This window comes from Panthera onca, chromosome D2 (genome assembly GCF_046562875.1).
Source record: "Panthera onca isolate mPanOnc1 chromosome D2, mPanOnc1 haplotype 2, whole genome shotgun sequence".
NCBI classification, from domain to species: Eukaryota; Metazoa; Chordata; class Mammalia; order Carnivora; family Felidae; genus Panthera; species Panthera onca.
This window is the reverse complement of record NC_138349.1, coordinates 7,402,372-7,420,106: the sequence shown is the minus strand read 5'-3', so window position 1 is coordinate 7,420,106 and position 17,735 is coordinate 7,402,372. Positions and strand designations below refer to the sequence as shown.

The 17,735-nt window shown below is 42.9% G+C and overlaps 1 protein-coding gene across 4 annotated transcripts in view; it reads left to right on the top strand.

Annotated features, from left to right (window-relative positions):
• The window catches only part of ZRANB1 (zinc finger RANBP2-type containing 1), a 63,948-nt gene that overhangs the window by 32,980 nt on the left and 13,233 nt on the right, over positions 1-17,735 (top strand). For 3 of the 4 annotated variants that reach the window (XM_081790443.1, XM_060641240.3, XM_078434939.2), the window contains 2 exons: positions 12,434-12,621; positions 16,858-17,011. In XM_081790443.1, coding sequence (XP_081646569.1) covers positions 12,434-12,621; positions 16,858-17,011 — 342 coding nt within the window. Of the gene's footprint in view, positions 1-8,208; positions 8,331-12,433; positions 12,622-16,857; positions 17,012-17,735 lie in introns of all 4 variants that reach the window. The other variant, XM_060641243.3, reaches the window with a different exon arrangement.

Sequence of the window (17,735 nt, the reverse complement as noted above, 5' to 3'; positions counted from 1 at the left end):
CTCACTCTCCCTCCCCTCTCACCTCTCCCCTCCCCTCTCACCTCTCCCCTCCCCTCTCACCTCTCCCCTCCCCTCTCACCTCTCCCCTCCCCTCTCACCTCTCCCTCCCCCCTCCCCTCTCCCCTCCCCTCCCCCCTCCCTCCCCTCCCCCCCCTCCCCCCTCCCCTCCCTCCCCCCCTCCCCCTCCCCTCCCCTCCCCCCCTCCCCTCCCCTCTCCCCTCCCCTCTCCCCCTCTCCCCTCTCCCCCTCCCCTCTCTCCTCTCCCCTCTCTCTCTCCCTCTCCCCCCTCTCTCTCCTCTCTCCTCTCCCCCCTCTCTCCTCTCTCCCCTCTCTCTCACCCTCCCCTCCTCCCCTCCCCTCCCCCCTCCCCCCTCTCTCCCCCCTCTCCCCCTCTCTCCCCCTCTCCCCCCCTCTCCCCTCTCTCCCTCCCCTCTTCCCTCCCCTTTTCTCCCTCTTCCCTCCCTTCTCCCCCCTCTCTCCCCCTCTCTCCCCCCTCTCTCCCCCCTCTCTCCCCCTCTCTCCCCCTCTCTCCCCTCCCCTCTCTCCCCCTCTCTCCCCCCTCTCTCCCCCCTCTCTCCCCCTCTCCCCCCTCTGCCCCTCTCTCCCCTCCCCTCTCCCCTCCCCCTCCCCCCTCTCTCCCCCTCTCTCCCCCCTCTCCCCCCCATCTCCCCCTCCCCCTGTCTCCCCCCCCCCCCCCGTGTCTCCCCCTCCCTCCTCTCCCCTCCTGTCCTCCTTTCCTCTCCTCTTCCCAGGAGGTGGGAGTGGGACGGGGCTGAAACTCCGAACCCTCTAATCCCAAGGTTGGTTTCCCTGGCAACCGGCCCCCATCCTTAGGAGTTTTCCAAAAGTCACCTCATTAACATAAATCAGAAGTGGAGAAAGGAACTTGTTTTATGAATAACAAAAGACATTCGGTTTCCCTTTATCTGTCTGGAGCTATTTCAGGAACTGGGAACAAAACTAATATTGTAACAAAAGATGCCCCTAGGGATCTTTGGAAATTACAAAGGTTTTAGCAGTTATGTGCCAGGAACAGTAGATGAAGATCAAATGTATGTTTCTTACTCACAGTGGTTTTTTGTTTTTTGGTTTGTTTTTGCTCTATATGTTTGAAAGGAGTACCGTTACAAAAACTTTTGAATAATGTTTGATGCCTGTGAATATTCATGTTTTCAGTCCTTCCTTTTTTCCAGGTCAGCTAAATGAATATGCCTAGATGAAGCTGATTGCTGTGCCTCAAGATAGTCTGTCCTTTGCTGATAGTTCTGGGCATTCCATGGTTAGGCCGTGGTATTTATACTTGTAGGATCTTTAGTGTGGCATTTCTGTAGCATTTGTTCCGCTTGCTTTGCTTGTGTTTGCCTGTTTTCAGTTTGGTACACCACAGCTGTTTGGACAGTCTATTTTCCGTCTTCAGATTTTTTTCTGCCCTGTGGAGCTGCTTCATGGCCACTGCTACTTGTGAGTTTTTGGTAGCCCAGAGCAGATCTTTGTTCTAATACTTAATTTTTAGAGATCGTCTTCTGGGGGTTTAGAAAGGAAGCTAATGAAGTTGTTCACTGTTCTGATAGATTTAGGTGACGGTTATTTTTCAAGTGCTGGATTTATTCCAGGATGCTAATGGACCACTTTGTTTGATTATGAACTTGATTTTGTATTAATATCAGACTGAATATTTTACTGAAAGAGAACTCTTCTGACTTAGTGTCCTTTTCCCTTTAATACATTGCTTTTTTCCTTAATGCAGGTAGAACCTGGAAAAAGGCCTTTGGTCTTTGACGTTTAAAACCCTCGTATTTTTTAAAGAACATAAAAAATAAAAATGGTTTGTTAACATATTCTATTAAAAGCTTTTAATAGAATCCAAAAACATGCAGACTCCTGCTGCAGATCTTTGGCCCTGCCTCCATAAAAGGAAAGTTAGCTGCTAGAGTGCCTGCAATGCCTTGTATGTCCTTCATTAACTCTCTGTGATACTCTTACTTGGGGGTGGGGTGGGGTGGGGTGGGTGAAGGTATAAAATCTGAGGCGTCTTGTTCGCTCTGTACACATGCTGGCTTGTGGATCTCCTTCCTACCCAAGGTAGTTGATATTACAGGTAATAGAATTATTTTTTAGTGTCGTGAATGGAGTATTATCTTCAGATAGCTTTTGTCTTATTTTTCCTCAAGTTTCTAAGAATTTTCTCTTGTGATTTGAGCTCTGGATATAAAATAAAATTTTATGTCGTGATTTTTAAGAGAATTGAGATAATTCTCAGCATTGTAAAAGAGTCTCATCTGTAGGGAACATGCACGTACTTTTTTTCCCCTGGCCAGTGCATTCTGGCTTTTGAAAGTGCTTTCTGACTCCTGGGATGAGAAAAGCTTCCAGGAATGAGTGTGTCTGTTAAGGCAAATGGATGAGAATGGCAGAAATAGACCTCCCCACGGCATGCTTCTGGTTGCCTTTGGTCTGAGATGCAATTTTTGGCTTTTAGAAATGATTGATTACACTGGCCTGCCAACTAATAACGTGCCCCCTTATGCTGAGAAAGGGAGTCTGTTGGGTGATTTCTTGAGTATATGATACTGACATTTGAATATACAGCATTGGCTTAGTAAAGGCTTACATTTTTATTTTTATTTATTTATTTAAAAAAAAATTTTTTAACGTTTATTTATTTTTGAGACAGAGAGAGACAGAGCATGAACGGGGGAGGGGCAGAGAGAGAGAGGGAGACACGGAAGCAGGCTCCAGGCTCCGAGCCATCAGCCCAGAGCCCGACGCGAGGCTCGAACCCACGGACCGCGAGATTGTGACCTGAGCTGAAGTCGGATGCTTAACCGACTGAGCCACCCAGGCGCCCCAAGCCTTTCATTTTTAAAAAGCACTATGTTAAATGAACATACTGAGTTATAAAATCCAAATGTATTGTTTAAATATTAAATATAAAGATATGTTTAGACTCCACTGAACTTTACTATTTACCATAAAATAATTTTAATTTAAAACATTTATTAAAATAAACTATGCACGTGTTTAAAAAAGTCAAGCAGTATAGAAGAAATTTATAAAGAAAAACTATTTTCTTCTTCACCTCCAGTCCTGTGGTGTAGAGACAACTTCCCCCCCATCAACCTTTTATTCTGAGAAATTTCAACTTTCCTGCAGAAAAGTTACAAGGATAATACATTGAATACTATTTGCCTTTGATCTAGATTTTCCATTTGTTAATACTTTGCCGCATTTACCCTCTCCCTTTCTGTTTGTCTTTCTCTTTTTCCTGAACCATCTGAGGGGTAATTGCAGATGTCATGACATTTTGCCCCTAAAAAGTTAAGCACGTATGTCCTGAGAACAGAGACCTTTTCCCTGCATAACTACACAGTTATCTAGAAAATTTACTACTCAGAGTCCGTATTCAGCCTTAGGACTAGCTGTAGCTCCAACCACATTCAGGAAGGACCGTGCATCCTTCCACGTGTAGCTCCAACCACATTCAGGAAGGACCGAGGTGTTTGTGTTGTCTCTTTAGGTCTTCTAATCGAAACAGTGCCTCGGATGGTTTTGGTTTTGGCTCTTTATTTCTTTCATGAGATAAACATTTTCAGAGAGTTCAGGCATTTTTTTTTTTCTTCACAGAGTGACACTCGATTTGGAAATTACTAGATTGAAACATTTATCTTTATTTGGAGGGGGGATACTACATAGGTGATGTGTTTGAAGCAGCACCTCTGGTGTGTCTGCATTGTGTCTTTGTGGCATTTTTTCCACTTTTTAAAAAATTTATTTTAATCGTGGTAAAACGTACGTAAACAATTTTTGCCATCTTAACCATTTTTAAGCGTGCAGTTCAGTGGCATTAAGTACATTCATATCGCTGTGCAGTTGCCACCACCATCCATCTCTAGGACTTTTTTCATTTTGCAAAACTGAATTCTGTGTCCGTAAACGGCATCTCCATTTCCCCTCCCCCGGCCCCTGGCAGCTTCCATTCCATTTTCTGTCTCTGAACGTGACTGACCTCTGTGTCTCACATAACTACCGTCCTACAGTGCCGGTCCTTTCGTGACTGGCTTGCTCGATTTAGTGTAATGTCTTCAGAGTTCATCCATGTCGTAGCATGTGGCAGAATTCCCTTGCACTTGTTTTTTAAGTTTGTTTATTTATTTAGAGAGAGAGAAAGAGAGCGCTTGAGTGAGTGAGGGAGGGCCAGAGAGAATCCCAAGCAGGTTCCATGCGGTCAGCACCGAGCCCGAGGTGGGGTTCGAACCCATGCACCGTGAGATTGTGAATTCTAGAGTCAGATGCTTAACTGACTGAGCCCCCCAGGCATCCCAGAAGTTCCTTCATTTTTAAGGCTGAATAATATTGTGCGTATATACCACATTTTGTTCATCTGCCAGTGGACACGCCAGTATTCTTGTTTCATCAGATTTAGACATTATGTACTGACTTCTTGTGACAGCATGAGAGTTTAGTTCATTTTTAAATAATAAAAGCAGAGCATGCTCATTGTAGACTATTTCAGAGATAAGAAAGCGATGAAGAAAATAAGTTTATAGCTGCAGTGTCTAGAGGAAATCTGCCATGTTTTTGTTATTTTCAGTCTTTTTACATTTATTTTTGTGTAGTTGAAATTATATGTGTATATATATAAAATTATATATATATATGCCGAACTTTACATTTTGAGGTAATTAACATGTTTTCATCTCTTACAAAATGAATGTGTAGTATGACATCAAGTTGCTGTACTCTCAGTTAACCTACCCCTGATTATTAGCCTTTGGGGTTATTTGAGAATTTTTTATTCGGACAGTGTTTTGGTGAGAATTGTCAGCATTTCTAACTATTTTCTTACGTTCCCTGAAATGGGATTATATGATCAAATTATATGAACATATTTAAGGTACTTTGTGCATATTGGGGAATAGATGCCTGGACAACCTGTCTGAATTATGGCCCATCGTGAGGGTGACTGCGTGGCCATATCTCTGCTGGGGCTTAGTCAGGGAGGCCTGCTGCCTTGTTTAGTCATTTGTAGTTTTCTCTTTGAATTGTTCTGATTTATGTCTTCTGTCCATTTTCCTTTGTGATTTTAGCAAGTTAACATGAAGTCTAAATATAAATAATACACCAAAAATATGTACCAGTCATATTTGTTGCAAATTTTCTTTCTCCTCCGCCTCCTCCCCTCTTCCCCCTCCTCCTCCCCCCTCCTCCCCCCCCTTTCCCCCCTTTTCCCCCCTCCTCCTCCTCCTCCTTTGTGTGTGTGTGGGGGGGGTGAGGGGGAGACTTATACTAATAACACTTTATCTTTGTTGTCTTACACAGTCTTTTAGATTAAGGTTTAAAATATTTTTCTAAATTCCATTAGTGATTTATTAAATTATTTTCCCATGGATTTGGGTGGTTCTGTTATACATAAAACGATTCTACATCATTTATCTTGAGGCTCTTTATTTTGATGTTTTTTACATCAGTATCACACTTTTGCTTAAATAATTATGGCTTTATTATGTATTTAAAAGTCTGACAAGGCAGATATTCAGCCTGTTCCACCCTCCAGTTGCTTTCCAGAATTGACTTAGTTTTTACTTTTTCTTTGTTGGTCCATTTATTTACACATTTAGATATTCGTGGAGTGTGTTCCCAAGCACTGTGGAAGAAGCCATGGCTCTCAGCGAGCTTGTGCTCTGGTAGAGGAAGATAAAATTCAACCAGCCAGTATAGTGCGAGAAGTTCGGTAGAGGAAGGGCAGGGGTGCTAGAGGCGTATATACTTGAATCTCATTTGAAGATGTGGAGAGGGCTTATAGGAGGAAGTGACATCTAAGCCAGAACCTCACACAGAAGAGGGAAGAGAGTTTTGATCTGAGGGAATGGTATGTGTTCAGACCTCAGAGTCAAGAGAGCATGGCCTGTCCATCAAACTGGTGAAGTTAGCGGGATTGATGTGTAGTCTGGGAGCTGCAGGTAACTGTGCAGGGTGATGCTGAACCTTTCCGCGCCTGTTGACCTGGTCAGGGAGTTTAGTTCTTAACACAGGACGCTGGTAAACATCTGGAGGGAGACTGCCTTAATCGGATTCGTGGTTTAGGAAGATCACTGGGATCATAGCGTGGAGACTGGATTGGAAAGGGGCAGCGCTAGAGGCAAGCCGATCGCTTACGAGAACATTACTGCGATCTAGGTGAGGGCGATTGCAGTCTTCACCTAGGATAGAGGCAGTGGAGATGGGGTGGGGATGTATTTGAGAGACTTTTTAAAAGGCAGGATTGATAAAACTTGGCAAATTGTTCTGGGGGCTTAGGGGAGAGGAGACTCGAGTTAAGATGTCCTGGGTTTTTTTGGTTTGGGCACTTGGGTCGGATCATTTTTTTCCTAAACGTAGGAGACGTCAAGTTGAGTTTTACACATGATGTAGTGAGGCTGTCAACTGGGTTGTTGGATATTTGGGCCTGAAATTTATGAGGAAAATCGACCACTCTGCTTATGTGGATACTTGCGTGGCCACGAATGTTAACTGAAGCTGTGGAACTTTCTCTTGAAGTGGCAAATTATAGGGACGTTCTTGTTTTATACTTCCACCTCGGGACCTTATCAAGATGGACTCAGTTACATTTTAGCACCTCTTTCAATTTGATGAATGTCTTAATTCTATCAGTGTTTTTGGCTAGAAGAAGAGTTACATGGCTGTATTATGAACAGTGTAATAATGCTACATGGCGTGAGTTTTTCCTTTTAGAGACTCTTTTACAACTTGAAAAACAGAGTGGGTTAGATTATTCAATAATCACTCCAGGCCTACCTAAAATAGTGTAATTCTAAAACTCCAGAATTTGGTTTTACATTCAGCCAGGATAACTTGGCCTTGTTGCAGGTGAGATTTTTACTTGGAGCCAGAAAACTTTGGGGACTTGATTTTAGTGGTGGTTGTGGTTTTGACATACTATTTTATATAATTGGAACCCTAGGTTTGTTGTTGTTGTTGTTGTTGTGTGTGTGTGTGTATTGGAGAGAGTGAGACAGTGTGAGCTGGGGAGAGGGGCAGAGGGAGGAGAGAAAGAGAAAAAATTAAGCAGGCTTCACGCTCACTCTGGAGCCTGACTCGTGGCTCCCATGATCCTATGACCCTAGGATCAGGACCTGAGCTGAAATCAAGATGCCTAACTAACTGAGCCACCCAGGTGCCCCTAGAACCCTAGGTTTTGAAGAGCCTTAATATCCCCTCAGTTGACTCTTTTGGGCAATATTTTTGGTGACCTTTTTAATTTCAACTCCCATCCATCTTCTTTAATTTGTTGACACTGGCCCTCATCTCCGATCCCCTCCCTTCCCAAAGAACTTGGCGCCTGTTCATTTAGGTCCTTCCATTGGGCTTTCAGCAGTAATGCTTTCTGCATGGCGAGATCTTCTTTCGTCTGAAGGGATCTATTGATCCACATAGTTTTTCGTGACTTTGGGGATTTGTGTATTTCCACAGCAGTTGGGTTGTTAATAATCTGATCAGAGATGTAAAGACGTAAGAGCTCCAAAGTATAAATTATATTTGGTGCAGTTTGTCATGATTAATAATGGAACATTTAAAGGCCTTAATTAGAGATTATTTTGACTTCTCTATGACTGAATCTTTTATTCTAAAGAAGATGTTTTCATAACAATGAGTTTATTGAATGAATTGAATAGGAGTTCATCTTGATATAGTATAGATTAAAGAATTTATTTCCAATTTGCGATTTTCATTTTTTGGAAAAGGTTATTGTTCTGTAGCACTATTCTAGGAATAGAAGTGGTAAATTTTCACTTGCTGCCATTGGTTATTATGTGAATAATGCCTTTAGGTGGTGGTCTGGGCTGCTTACACTATTTCTGGGATTGGCCGTGAGCCTGTGCCCACTCGAAGATACACTTAAAAAGTACTGAGGTCATTTTATTCAAAAAAATAGCTCGTGTTTTGAGTACTGAAAGAGATTACTGCAAATATGAATATCTAAGCCAAGTTCATGATTGAACTATAGCCAAATGGTTAGGGATATAAAGAACAAGTATTACTGGGTGGTAGAGATTTCTTTTTATTACGCAAAACCACCTACGCGAGCTGAACTCCGGGTGGAGGAAGGCTACCCAGACATTGTAGCCACAGCCGCGTCTGCACCTTTCTACTGACCACGGTAAAGGACGTTATGAACATTACCACTTAAAACTAACTTTTCTCTTTAAGGGCTCCTGAAATTGTGCCAGCTGACTCCAAGTCCACCCTGACCCCACAGCATAAACCCTGCTGTGATGTCACAGCTACCATAGAACTCCAGGGTAGTGTTGAGCTGGCCCATGTGGGCTCAGGTAAGTCCTGGCTTTTTTTTTACCATTTGGCATTCTTTTCAAAGTTAGTTACCATTATGATTTTATGTCATAAAAGAAAATAAGGCAAAACTTTGAAAACTGTGCCATATATGGGGGAAAAAAATAAGTCTGTTTTCTAAACATCTATGAGCCAGCTCCATATTCTGACCAACGGAGTTCCATAGTAGCTGTGAAGTCCCCAGTGAGTCATGACCCGTGGCTTCAAAGTGTGTTAAATCCCACACCTGGCCCAGCTTATAGAACAATATGAACTTTTATTTTTACACTTCATATTTGTAACATGTAGTAACTTTCATTTACCTCTAGGCATTCATGTTTTTAAAAGGATATTAACCCTTTCCATTACCTGTAGTCTGCACCGCTGCATAGTTGGCTGTGTATTTCACTCAGTTTCGAATGTGTGTTGGTAACCAGAGGTTAGTTTTACATAGTTCATCTTCTCGGAAGCCTTCAGCTGTCCGCTCAGTTTGCCTTCATAGCATGGGGGAAGAAGGGACAGAACACGGAATAATACATTTGTTAAGTTTAAAAAAGAAAACACGAGGAGAAAGATGTTTCAGTTGCTCTTGGAGGCCGTATGGGGGGTCAGTGACGAGGAAGGCATGTGCACATCACCTACCTGTCTTCTGCTGGAACTTTTTCCTGGTCATTGTTACACCAAGTGAGATTTTACCACTTGGTTTATTTTGCTGGCTTTTCCTGCCTACCAGCTCTTCTCCCCTCTTCCTCCTTTTCTTTATCCCCTGATTTTAGAGGTGGTAAAAATGTTATGTGAAGAACTCAAAAGACTTTTTGTAAGTTGTTTTGCGTATAATCGGATACTTTTTTCCCCCTAAGTAGAAAACATTTGGTAGCTAAAACTTTACATGATCTGAGTATGGGCCAGATCCTTTTAAATATCCCGTTTACAGCGAAAACTTCACCACCTGTCAAGAAACTGTCTAAACTTCAATCGGTAGCTGTCCTTGAACAACGTGTCATTAAGATAGTCCCAAAATTTGGACAGTTCAGCGACAGTCTCATGAAATTTGTAATAACGGTACTCATGTTTGTAGCTGAAAATTCACCGGTAACTGAAACTGTGAGTTCTTAATTACGGTTAATGACAAGAATGGAATCCTCTGTTCCCCAGACATTAGATAATAAAATATTTTTCTTCAAAACATTACTTTGTGCCTATACTTAAATTTGTGTTTTTCGTGTTCTAGAAGATGTGGAGGATTTTGTGCTGTGAAGAATAGAGAACAAAGTCTCTAATCTCTTCATTCCTGTTTCCTGCCCTCCTGGGTGTACTTCGTGCCGGGGGGCGCGCTGAGGAGCGGCAGCACCCGGTCTGCACTTCAGTGCGTGGTTGGGGGCTGGCGGAAGGAGTGGTTTTGGTATTTGGATTAGGGCAGATGGAAGTCTTGGTTTTGTGTGTATGTGTGTATCCGCACGATTGAGATAGAATTGCTGTACCGTGCATTTCACTATTTGACATTCTGTTTATATTTTCAAAAAACAAAGACAACACTCACTTTGAAGGCTGATCGGGAGACGTTGTAAATCATAATCCCAGAGCGCGCTGTGCCTCCCCCCCCCTTTGATTATGCTAGTTTCTAATTACAGAAATCCCTCAGAAACATGAGCGAGGAAATGAATTCTTAAGGCAGAATTTCTAAGAGGAGGTTCTTCTAGATGTCAGCTGCACGGTGAGTTAGCTAGAATAGTGAAGACAGTGATTTAGAAGACCTCGCCTTCCTGCAGCCAGAAGAACCGTGTTGGTTGGCAGTCACCTGCATCGGCGGGGAACAGAACTGTGCGCGTTGCACACGTGCCTAACCGGGCGCGTGTACGTGCACCGGGCAGGGCTTCCTCTTTATCTTTTCACATCTGTTGTTCTGTCTTTGTGGTCCTTGGGTTGCTTTTGGCAGAGCTTAGAACATTTCTTGTGTCCTGTAAAGAAACTTTATAAACTTATATTTTCTTAGGCTAAAGCTTAAAACCTGTAAAAGGTGCAGTGATTCTGCAGGCACCTGGAAACTAGGACTCGGGTCGCCTTCACAAGGAGGTAGTATATACACAAAAGGAAATGGCCTAGGGCATATTTGGTTCTAAAAAGATGAATGACATTAAATTATTGAAAAGGTTACAAGCTTTCTTTGATGATTCTCGTCTGTTCACTAACACAAGTTAGGCAGAAATTTTAGTTTTTTGTGTACTTGATAACCGTAGATTTGTTTTTTATTTCAAGTAGGATTTCTGTGTCTGTTCTTAAGGCTCGCCCTTTGGAGAAGATTCATGCCAGCCGTGTCACGTTGTAACCCTGATGACTTCTGTAGGGCGCTTTGCCTCCTAAGGGTGTTTTAAAGCCCCTTCTGTAGTGGAGGTGGGGGGTTACGGCTGCACTTAGGTGTTTCTGTTGAAGAAGGGATTGACCTACATTGCTGTGAAAATAAAAGTTCCTGTAAGGAGGTGTTCTCATTTGATACCTTGGATTCTTCACCTGAAAAATGTGTGTGTTGGCAGCATGGTGTCCTTTTTCTGGAGAGTGGGTCTAGATTTGCAGAAAGGGTCTTTGACGGCAGAGTCTGAAAACTTTTGAAGCTGGCCTTTTATGGCCCACAGATGTGATGATAAAGGGCTGTTTTGAATATAGGAATCCTGTTCTTACTGTCTGTGCTTCTCATACTGCCTAGCATGGTGCTTTCTGTGTCATGGGCATTCAGGGAACGTGGGAATTATTTTAAAGCTTTGATCTTTTTATTTATATTTAATTTTTATTTATTTTTTTAAAATTAATTATTTTTTTTAATGTTTATTTTTCGGGGAGGGAGAGGGAGGGAGGGAGGGGAGACAGCACAGAGCCTGATGCGGGGCTCGAACTCACCGACCGTGGTATCATAACCTGAGCTGAAACCAAGAGTTGGCCGCTTAACCAACTGAGCCACCCAGGCGCCCCAAGGTTTGCTCTTTTTAATAACTGGGAGAAATTGTTGCATTGTACCAGTCTGTTTTTCTCCAAGGAATAGTTCCTATTTCTCTAATTCAAGATGACAATAAAAAAATGCTTTTAAAGAATATGCTATGAATATTTTTAGCTAGTTTTAGCATTTTACCCAACACATTTTTCATGATGTAACTTAGGAAACACTTAAAATTACTTGTTCCTACAGTCTTGGGGTGTGTGTGTGTGTGTGTAACACTGAGGTAAATTGAAGCTTACCTACGCCTTTATTTTTTTGCTAAGGCTATTATTCATAGATGTGTGTACTGTACTGCTTACTAAATAGGATTACTATCTTAACATTAATTTGTGTTAAGATTAGTAACGTGGTTTCATGGGAACAGAAAGTTCTTTATGGATTTGGACAAAGTGATAGTTGTTTCATCTCTGTCCCCCAACTGATCTGTAATGTTTCCTTTCAGCATATTTTTGTTCTAACTCATCCGGTTCAAGTTTTACTGTATCGATACTTAATGACTGTAAGGAAGACTTGGCTGTGAGAGGTTCTGAAATCAAAATGTCGCTCACTTTGGGATGAGTACTGGGTGTTGTACGGAAACCAGTTTGACGATAAATTTCATATTAAAAAAAAAAAAGAAAATGGTTTTAATTGCTCTGAGTTGTTGCGAAGCTCACAGCAGTACGGAAGGCTCCGCATCTGTTTCAGGTTAGAGAATTGCAGTGTGAAGGGCGGGAGAGCCCAGAGCCAACAGGAAGCACATCCCTGTCTCCTTGGCTTCTGCAGAGGCAGGAGCAGAACAGGAGTGTAGTGTCTTCTGTAAAGTCTAGTTTCTCATACTAAGATTACTGATCTTTGATCCAGTTAATACGTTCTAATGATTCCTCAAAACCTCACCAGAGCCTGGAGCCAGCACTGATGTGAAGGTAGGTACCTAAATAGGTAGTTCTGGTTCTGGAAAGAAATTACACAGGAATTCGCTGATTTTCTTTACTATTCTTTTAGGACATTTAAATGTTGCCCCAGGGTCCAGGAATCCTAGAGAAATACTCAGAAGGGTTTAGAGTGAATGTAACAGGATATGCCTTTTGAAGGAAAATAGGATTAAACTCTTTTCTGTCTTGATGTTTGTTCTAGGGGTGGTAGAAGGTGATCTAGCTGCTATAGAAGCATATAAGTCATCAGGAGGGGACATTGCGCGTCAGCTCACTGCGGACGAAGTGCGCTTGCTGAACCGCCCTTCTGCTTTTGATGTTGGCTACACCCTTGTACATCTGGCTATACGTTTTCAGAGGCAGGACATGCTAGCAATATTGCTTACAGAGGTGAGTATGGCCATTTTGGTTAAACATTGTTTTATATGAAGGAACTGTGTTCATTAGTTTTCATTTTTGATGTGATGGTTTTCTAAACTGTTCTTAAATGTTTTAGATTTTTCTACTCCCTTTATAAATTCACACTAAACTTGAGACTTCAGCAGCATATAATTCTTAAGGGTGTATGTTTTATTTATTTTTATTTTTATTTAAAAAAATTTTTTTAATGTTCGTTTATTTTTGAGAGAGAGAGACAGGGTGTGAGTGGAGGAGGTGCAGAGAGAGAGAGGGAGATGCAGAACTCAGGGCAGGCTCCAGGCTCTGAGCTGTCAGCACAGAGCCTGACGTGGGGCTCAACTCACAGACTAACGGACTGTGAGATCGTGACCTGAGCCAGAGTCGGCCGCCCAACCGACCGAGCCACCCAGGCCCCCCAAGGGTGTATGTTTTAAAAACGGGACATTTTGCCACGATACCTGAATCCTCTCTTGGATTAAAAAAATGGTAGGGTGTGTCTTTCATTCATTTCATTCACCTGATATTTATCAAGTACCTTCTGTGTGCTAGGCACTGTGTTAAACAGGGATGTAATTGGGAAGACACTGGCTCTTCCTTTACCGAGTCTCCAGAAAAGTAGAGAGAAATAAACTCTATACAGTCATTCTGTATAGAGTGTGTTGGCATAGATACGAATGCCAAGTGCTGTGGGAGTACCTGAGAAAGTGTTTCGGGGTATCTCACCTTCTCATGGAGAGCAGGTAACATTGTAGTGGGGGTCTGAAGGAGGAGAAGTACTTAGCCTCGTAAGTGGGTGGAGGAGAGAAGGGAGTTGAGGAAACCGTTTATTTGGAGGCCCTGGTGGTGGTGTTTGTGGTGAGCTCAGGAATTTGCAGAGCTGCTCAGCGTGGCCTTGGGAGTGACCAGATCGGTGTTTTGGCTGCTGTGGATTGGAGAGTGGAAGCCTCGTTAGGAGGGCACCGCGTGATGCTTTCGAGGGCTCTGCCCTTACGGGAGTGCAAAGAAGCGGGTCCCTTTGAGAGAGCTGGTGCTGATGGAGTCAGGATCAAGGAGACAGACTGGATGTGAGGAGCAGTGGAGAGGGAGGGATCAAGTTGCTTCTGAGCTTTTGGCCTTAGATAACCATACAGATGTCACAAACGATTGCAAATGAACGATTCAGGATGTGACCACATTGTGCAGGTAATTCTTTTAATTATAAGGGAAATGGAGAAAAAGTGTAGAGAGTCAGATCAGTTGTAGATTGTGATTTTTGTCAGTATAGGTCTTCTCTGGTATGCTTATACATATTTACATACTCAGATTTGTCTGTATGTATTTGGGAACCATTGTGTACAAAGCACTGCGGGGGGATCAAGGGATATGAAGGTTACCTGGAAACACGGTTGAAATGGCTAGCCATTGTTCAGTGTGGTGAGGGTCAGGTGACACCAGAGGCACCTGATAGAGGAGGGGGGAGGGCTTGAGAGATAGCCACGGTGTAAACAGGGGGCAGGCCTACTGCAGATAGGTTAGGGGAAGGGACAGTTTGAAAAGCAGCAGTGTGATTAGAAGGACCAGTGTTCTGGAACAGGGATTGGGACAGTTAGAGGTACTTTCTGTGGTGTCTGAGGTCTGGCTACATTTGCGTTGTATATTGGCAGAGCCAGTGTTTGGAGCAGTAGTTGCTGGTGGTGGCAGGAGACTGGATGGAGAGGGCAGCTGTGAACCAAGGCTCAAGTCCATAGGGGGTTCCTGGGCTCCCCCCAGGCTGGTAGAGGGCTGAGAACGTTGCAGGGCTGTTGTAAGCCCTGGCCTCCGAAGAGCAGTCTGGGGACTAACAGTGGGAAGGCACTGGAGCCCCAGGGTGTTTGTCATTTACTGCCTAACAGAGCACCTCAACTTTGCTAAGCTTTAGTCCACAAACCGCTGTTTTCTCCCACAGTTCCGGAGGGTGAAGGGTCCAGGAGCAGCCTGGCCGAATGATTTTGGCTCAGGTTCTCATGAGGTTACAGTCAAATGTTCAGAGCTGCCGTTGTCAAAAGGCTTGATGGGGCTGGAGGATCTGGTTCCAGGCACACTCACATGGGTGTCGGTAGGAGGCTTCTAACCTTGTCACACGGGCCTCTCCATAGGACAGGGTTCACCCAGAACAAGTGATCTGAGAGACCAAGCACGCGCCTGTGATCCAAATGGAAGCTTCGGTGTCGTTTAGATACAACCTAATTTAGGAAGTGACATACCATCCTTTTTGCCATATTTGGGACACAGAGACCAACCCTGGTGCACTGTGGGAGAGGTGGAAGGGGGGTGGATTTCCAGGGAAATAACCAAATTGGTTGTGGAATTTAGTCTCAGTGGAATAGACACTCCGGAGGACGTCACTGAAAGGGCCAGTAGGGAGATTGGACTTAGGGAGGTGTCTGCAGAGAGAGGACAGAGCCAGATACTTTGGGGGATGAGAACAGGAGAACACGATATTTTGGGGATATGTATGTGAGGCAGGGGTTTTAATTGGATATTAGGCCATAGACTTTGTTGGTAGTGTGGTGGAATCTGTGGGCTCCCTTTCAAAGTACTGTTTTTAAATGCATAAAATAAAAAAGATCATAAAGGAAACCAGTTATATTGAAATAGTAGTTTTTCAGAATATTAGCTTTGTGACTTATAAGGGAATGCATTTTAAATCTAGGCCAGTGGTTAGTGAAAATGAAGGATTTAAATTTAATGAAAATTTAGGTTCACCGATCCTTCCCAACAAGTTCACGTGCTCGAAGTTAAGAATTACTAGCCTAAGGAGATAGGGTTGAAGAGGCTAGGAGACGAAGGGGTAGGCGGACAGGGTCCGGGGCTGAAGGACGGCGGTGGGAGGAGGACGCGTGACCACCCCCCGCCATAAGGTTCCCCTTACAGGAATGCGGGGTGTTCGCAGTTTTCATGTCACAGATCAACTTGTTTTTGAAGAAACCGTCCCAGGTTTTGGAACAGGGCAGAGGACTAGCAGATTAGAATCAGCTGTTTTTGAATTTATTTTGGGATCCATTTAAACTATTACTTGAGAAATTGTTATATTCTGAAAATACTTGATACTTCGTTTTCCATAATTGGAGTGTCACATAATGATTGGATTTATGGAGTTAAGAGGTAGTAAGAATTTCATTGTTACTGGTAATCCTGGCCAGTAAAATTTAGAAGCACTGAATTTTCACGTAGGATTTTTCAGAATACGATGTCTGATGCTTGTGTTGGGTATGCAGGGTTTTTGAGACCCTGTTCACTTACCTTAATAAAAATTACAGTTCATCGTCCCCAATGTAGATGACGTTATTGGTCAAACTGCGAGTGGCTTATTGGCAGATCTGCTCCAGACCCCACTTGTGACTGGAAACGTTCGTAGGTCAGAGGTCAGTGGTTGTGGTCCGGTGACTGGCTCACACAGGATTCACACCAGACTCCCTTCCTCTGTAGAGGATACTCACCTTTGATTTCAAAACTCTTTGCATGCCGAGTTTTTGAGCTCCACAAAGGCAGACGGCTTACATGTAAAATATCTCTGCTGCTTTTGTGGCTATCCATCATTAAAAAGAAAAGGAAGGTTCTAGCCATCTCCTTGTTTAGAAGTTCTCTGTCGGAGTGCTCACTACCTACATCAGTGCTCACATTTCATTCCTGTCGGGTTAGACTTCGAATGTTTGCTGTCTCTTTCACACTTAGAGAAGCCAGCTGCTTTTTTACATATTCAGAATTATAACAGATGGGGAAGGATTTGAGGTCAGTGGGAACTAACCCTTCAAAAATGTCATGCTTTCCTTATTCCATGTGAAGGTACTTGAAATGTTCTTACTTAACCCAGCGGGAGAAGAGTGTTTGCACTTTCCTCTTTCTCCATGAGCTGGAATTTCCTGTTTTTTAAGAATGCTTTTATTGGGGGCATGATGCTTAGTTTTACTTAGGTGGTTTTCTGTCCTCCCTCCCTCTCCCTAGGATGAACCTTTGTGAACAACACCATTTTACATAAATTTTATTTCCTTGGGAGAAATTCCTAAGAAGTAAATTTCCTCCTGGAAAGTTGTACTGAACCGTACTTCCACTGGTGAGGAAATAGTGCCTAATCCATTTTAAAATGAACAAAACAACACCCTGAGTTACGGGGAAGGTTTGGTCATTTCTTTTAAGTACTGTTGTTTTCTGCTTACGTTAACGTTCATGTTAAATGAGATGCAGAGGAAAGTTTCTTTTGTATTCAAGGTGTCTCAACAAGCAGCCAAGTGTATTCCTGCGATGGTGTGTCCCGAACTGACAGAACAAATCCGGCGAGAGATCGCTGCCTCTCTTCATCAGAGAAAGGGGGATTTTGCTTGCTATTTTCTCACTGACCTTGTAACATTTACGTTGCCAGCAGGTAACTCCAAATTTCAGTGTGAAAAGAAATGTTCACTTCATTATAATTGTTTTTGTTGTGTGTGAGTGAAGTGGTTTCTGTTAAAGCAGATAACTTAGCTACTATGTGTGCATTTTAAATTGCTTGACTACCGTATTTATCCTGGAAGTGACCAGTCCAGGGGCTCCTTGTAAAACTTCAGCTTTGGATCTGGTAGGAAGATAGCAGCTGATAATCACTGATTTCGGTGTGGGCCTTAGATGTTTCAAAAAATCTGTTTTAGCCATTTATTTTTCTCTCCAGTTTTACTTTAGGATATTATCAGTGTACTTTTTTTTTCTTATTCATGCCTATTTTAAAATTACACAGGCATTGGTTATTGGTATCAGGAGATAGGATTAGAACATGGGCTTTTGATGGGTGGAGTCAGATTTTTTGAATCGAAGATGCTGGCATTCTTTTGAAAGTGTCGCTACTGTGTTCTTCACTCATTATATCAATTTCTACCATGTTTGTGACACAGCTTTTCATTTTTCCATTCAGTGACAGTTGGAAGTGTCTTCCGGGATCCTTTTGGTCATTTGGCGTTGAATAAATGCACCAAACACCAAAAGTTTCTAAAAGAAAGCTTCCATCTTGATTCTACGTGTCTTGAGCTTTTATATAGACATAAACACGGGCGTGTACCAATGGTAGGAGATCATCACTAAGACTTTCAAAATCAGATTTCACTTGAAGTGCACTC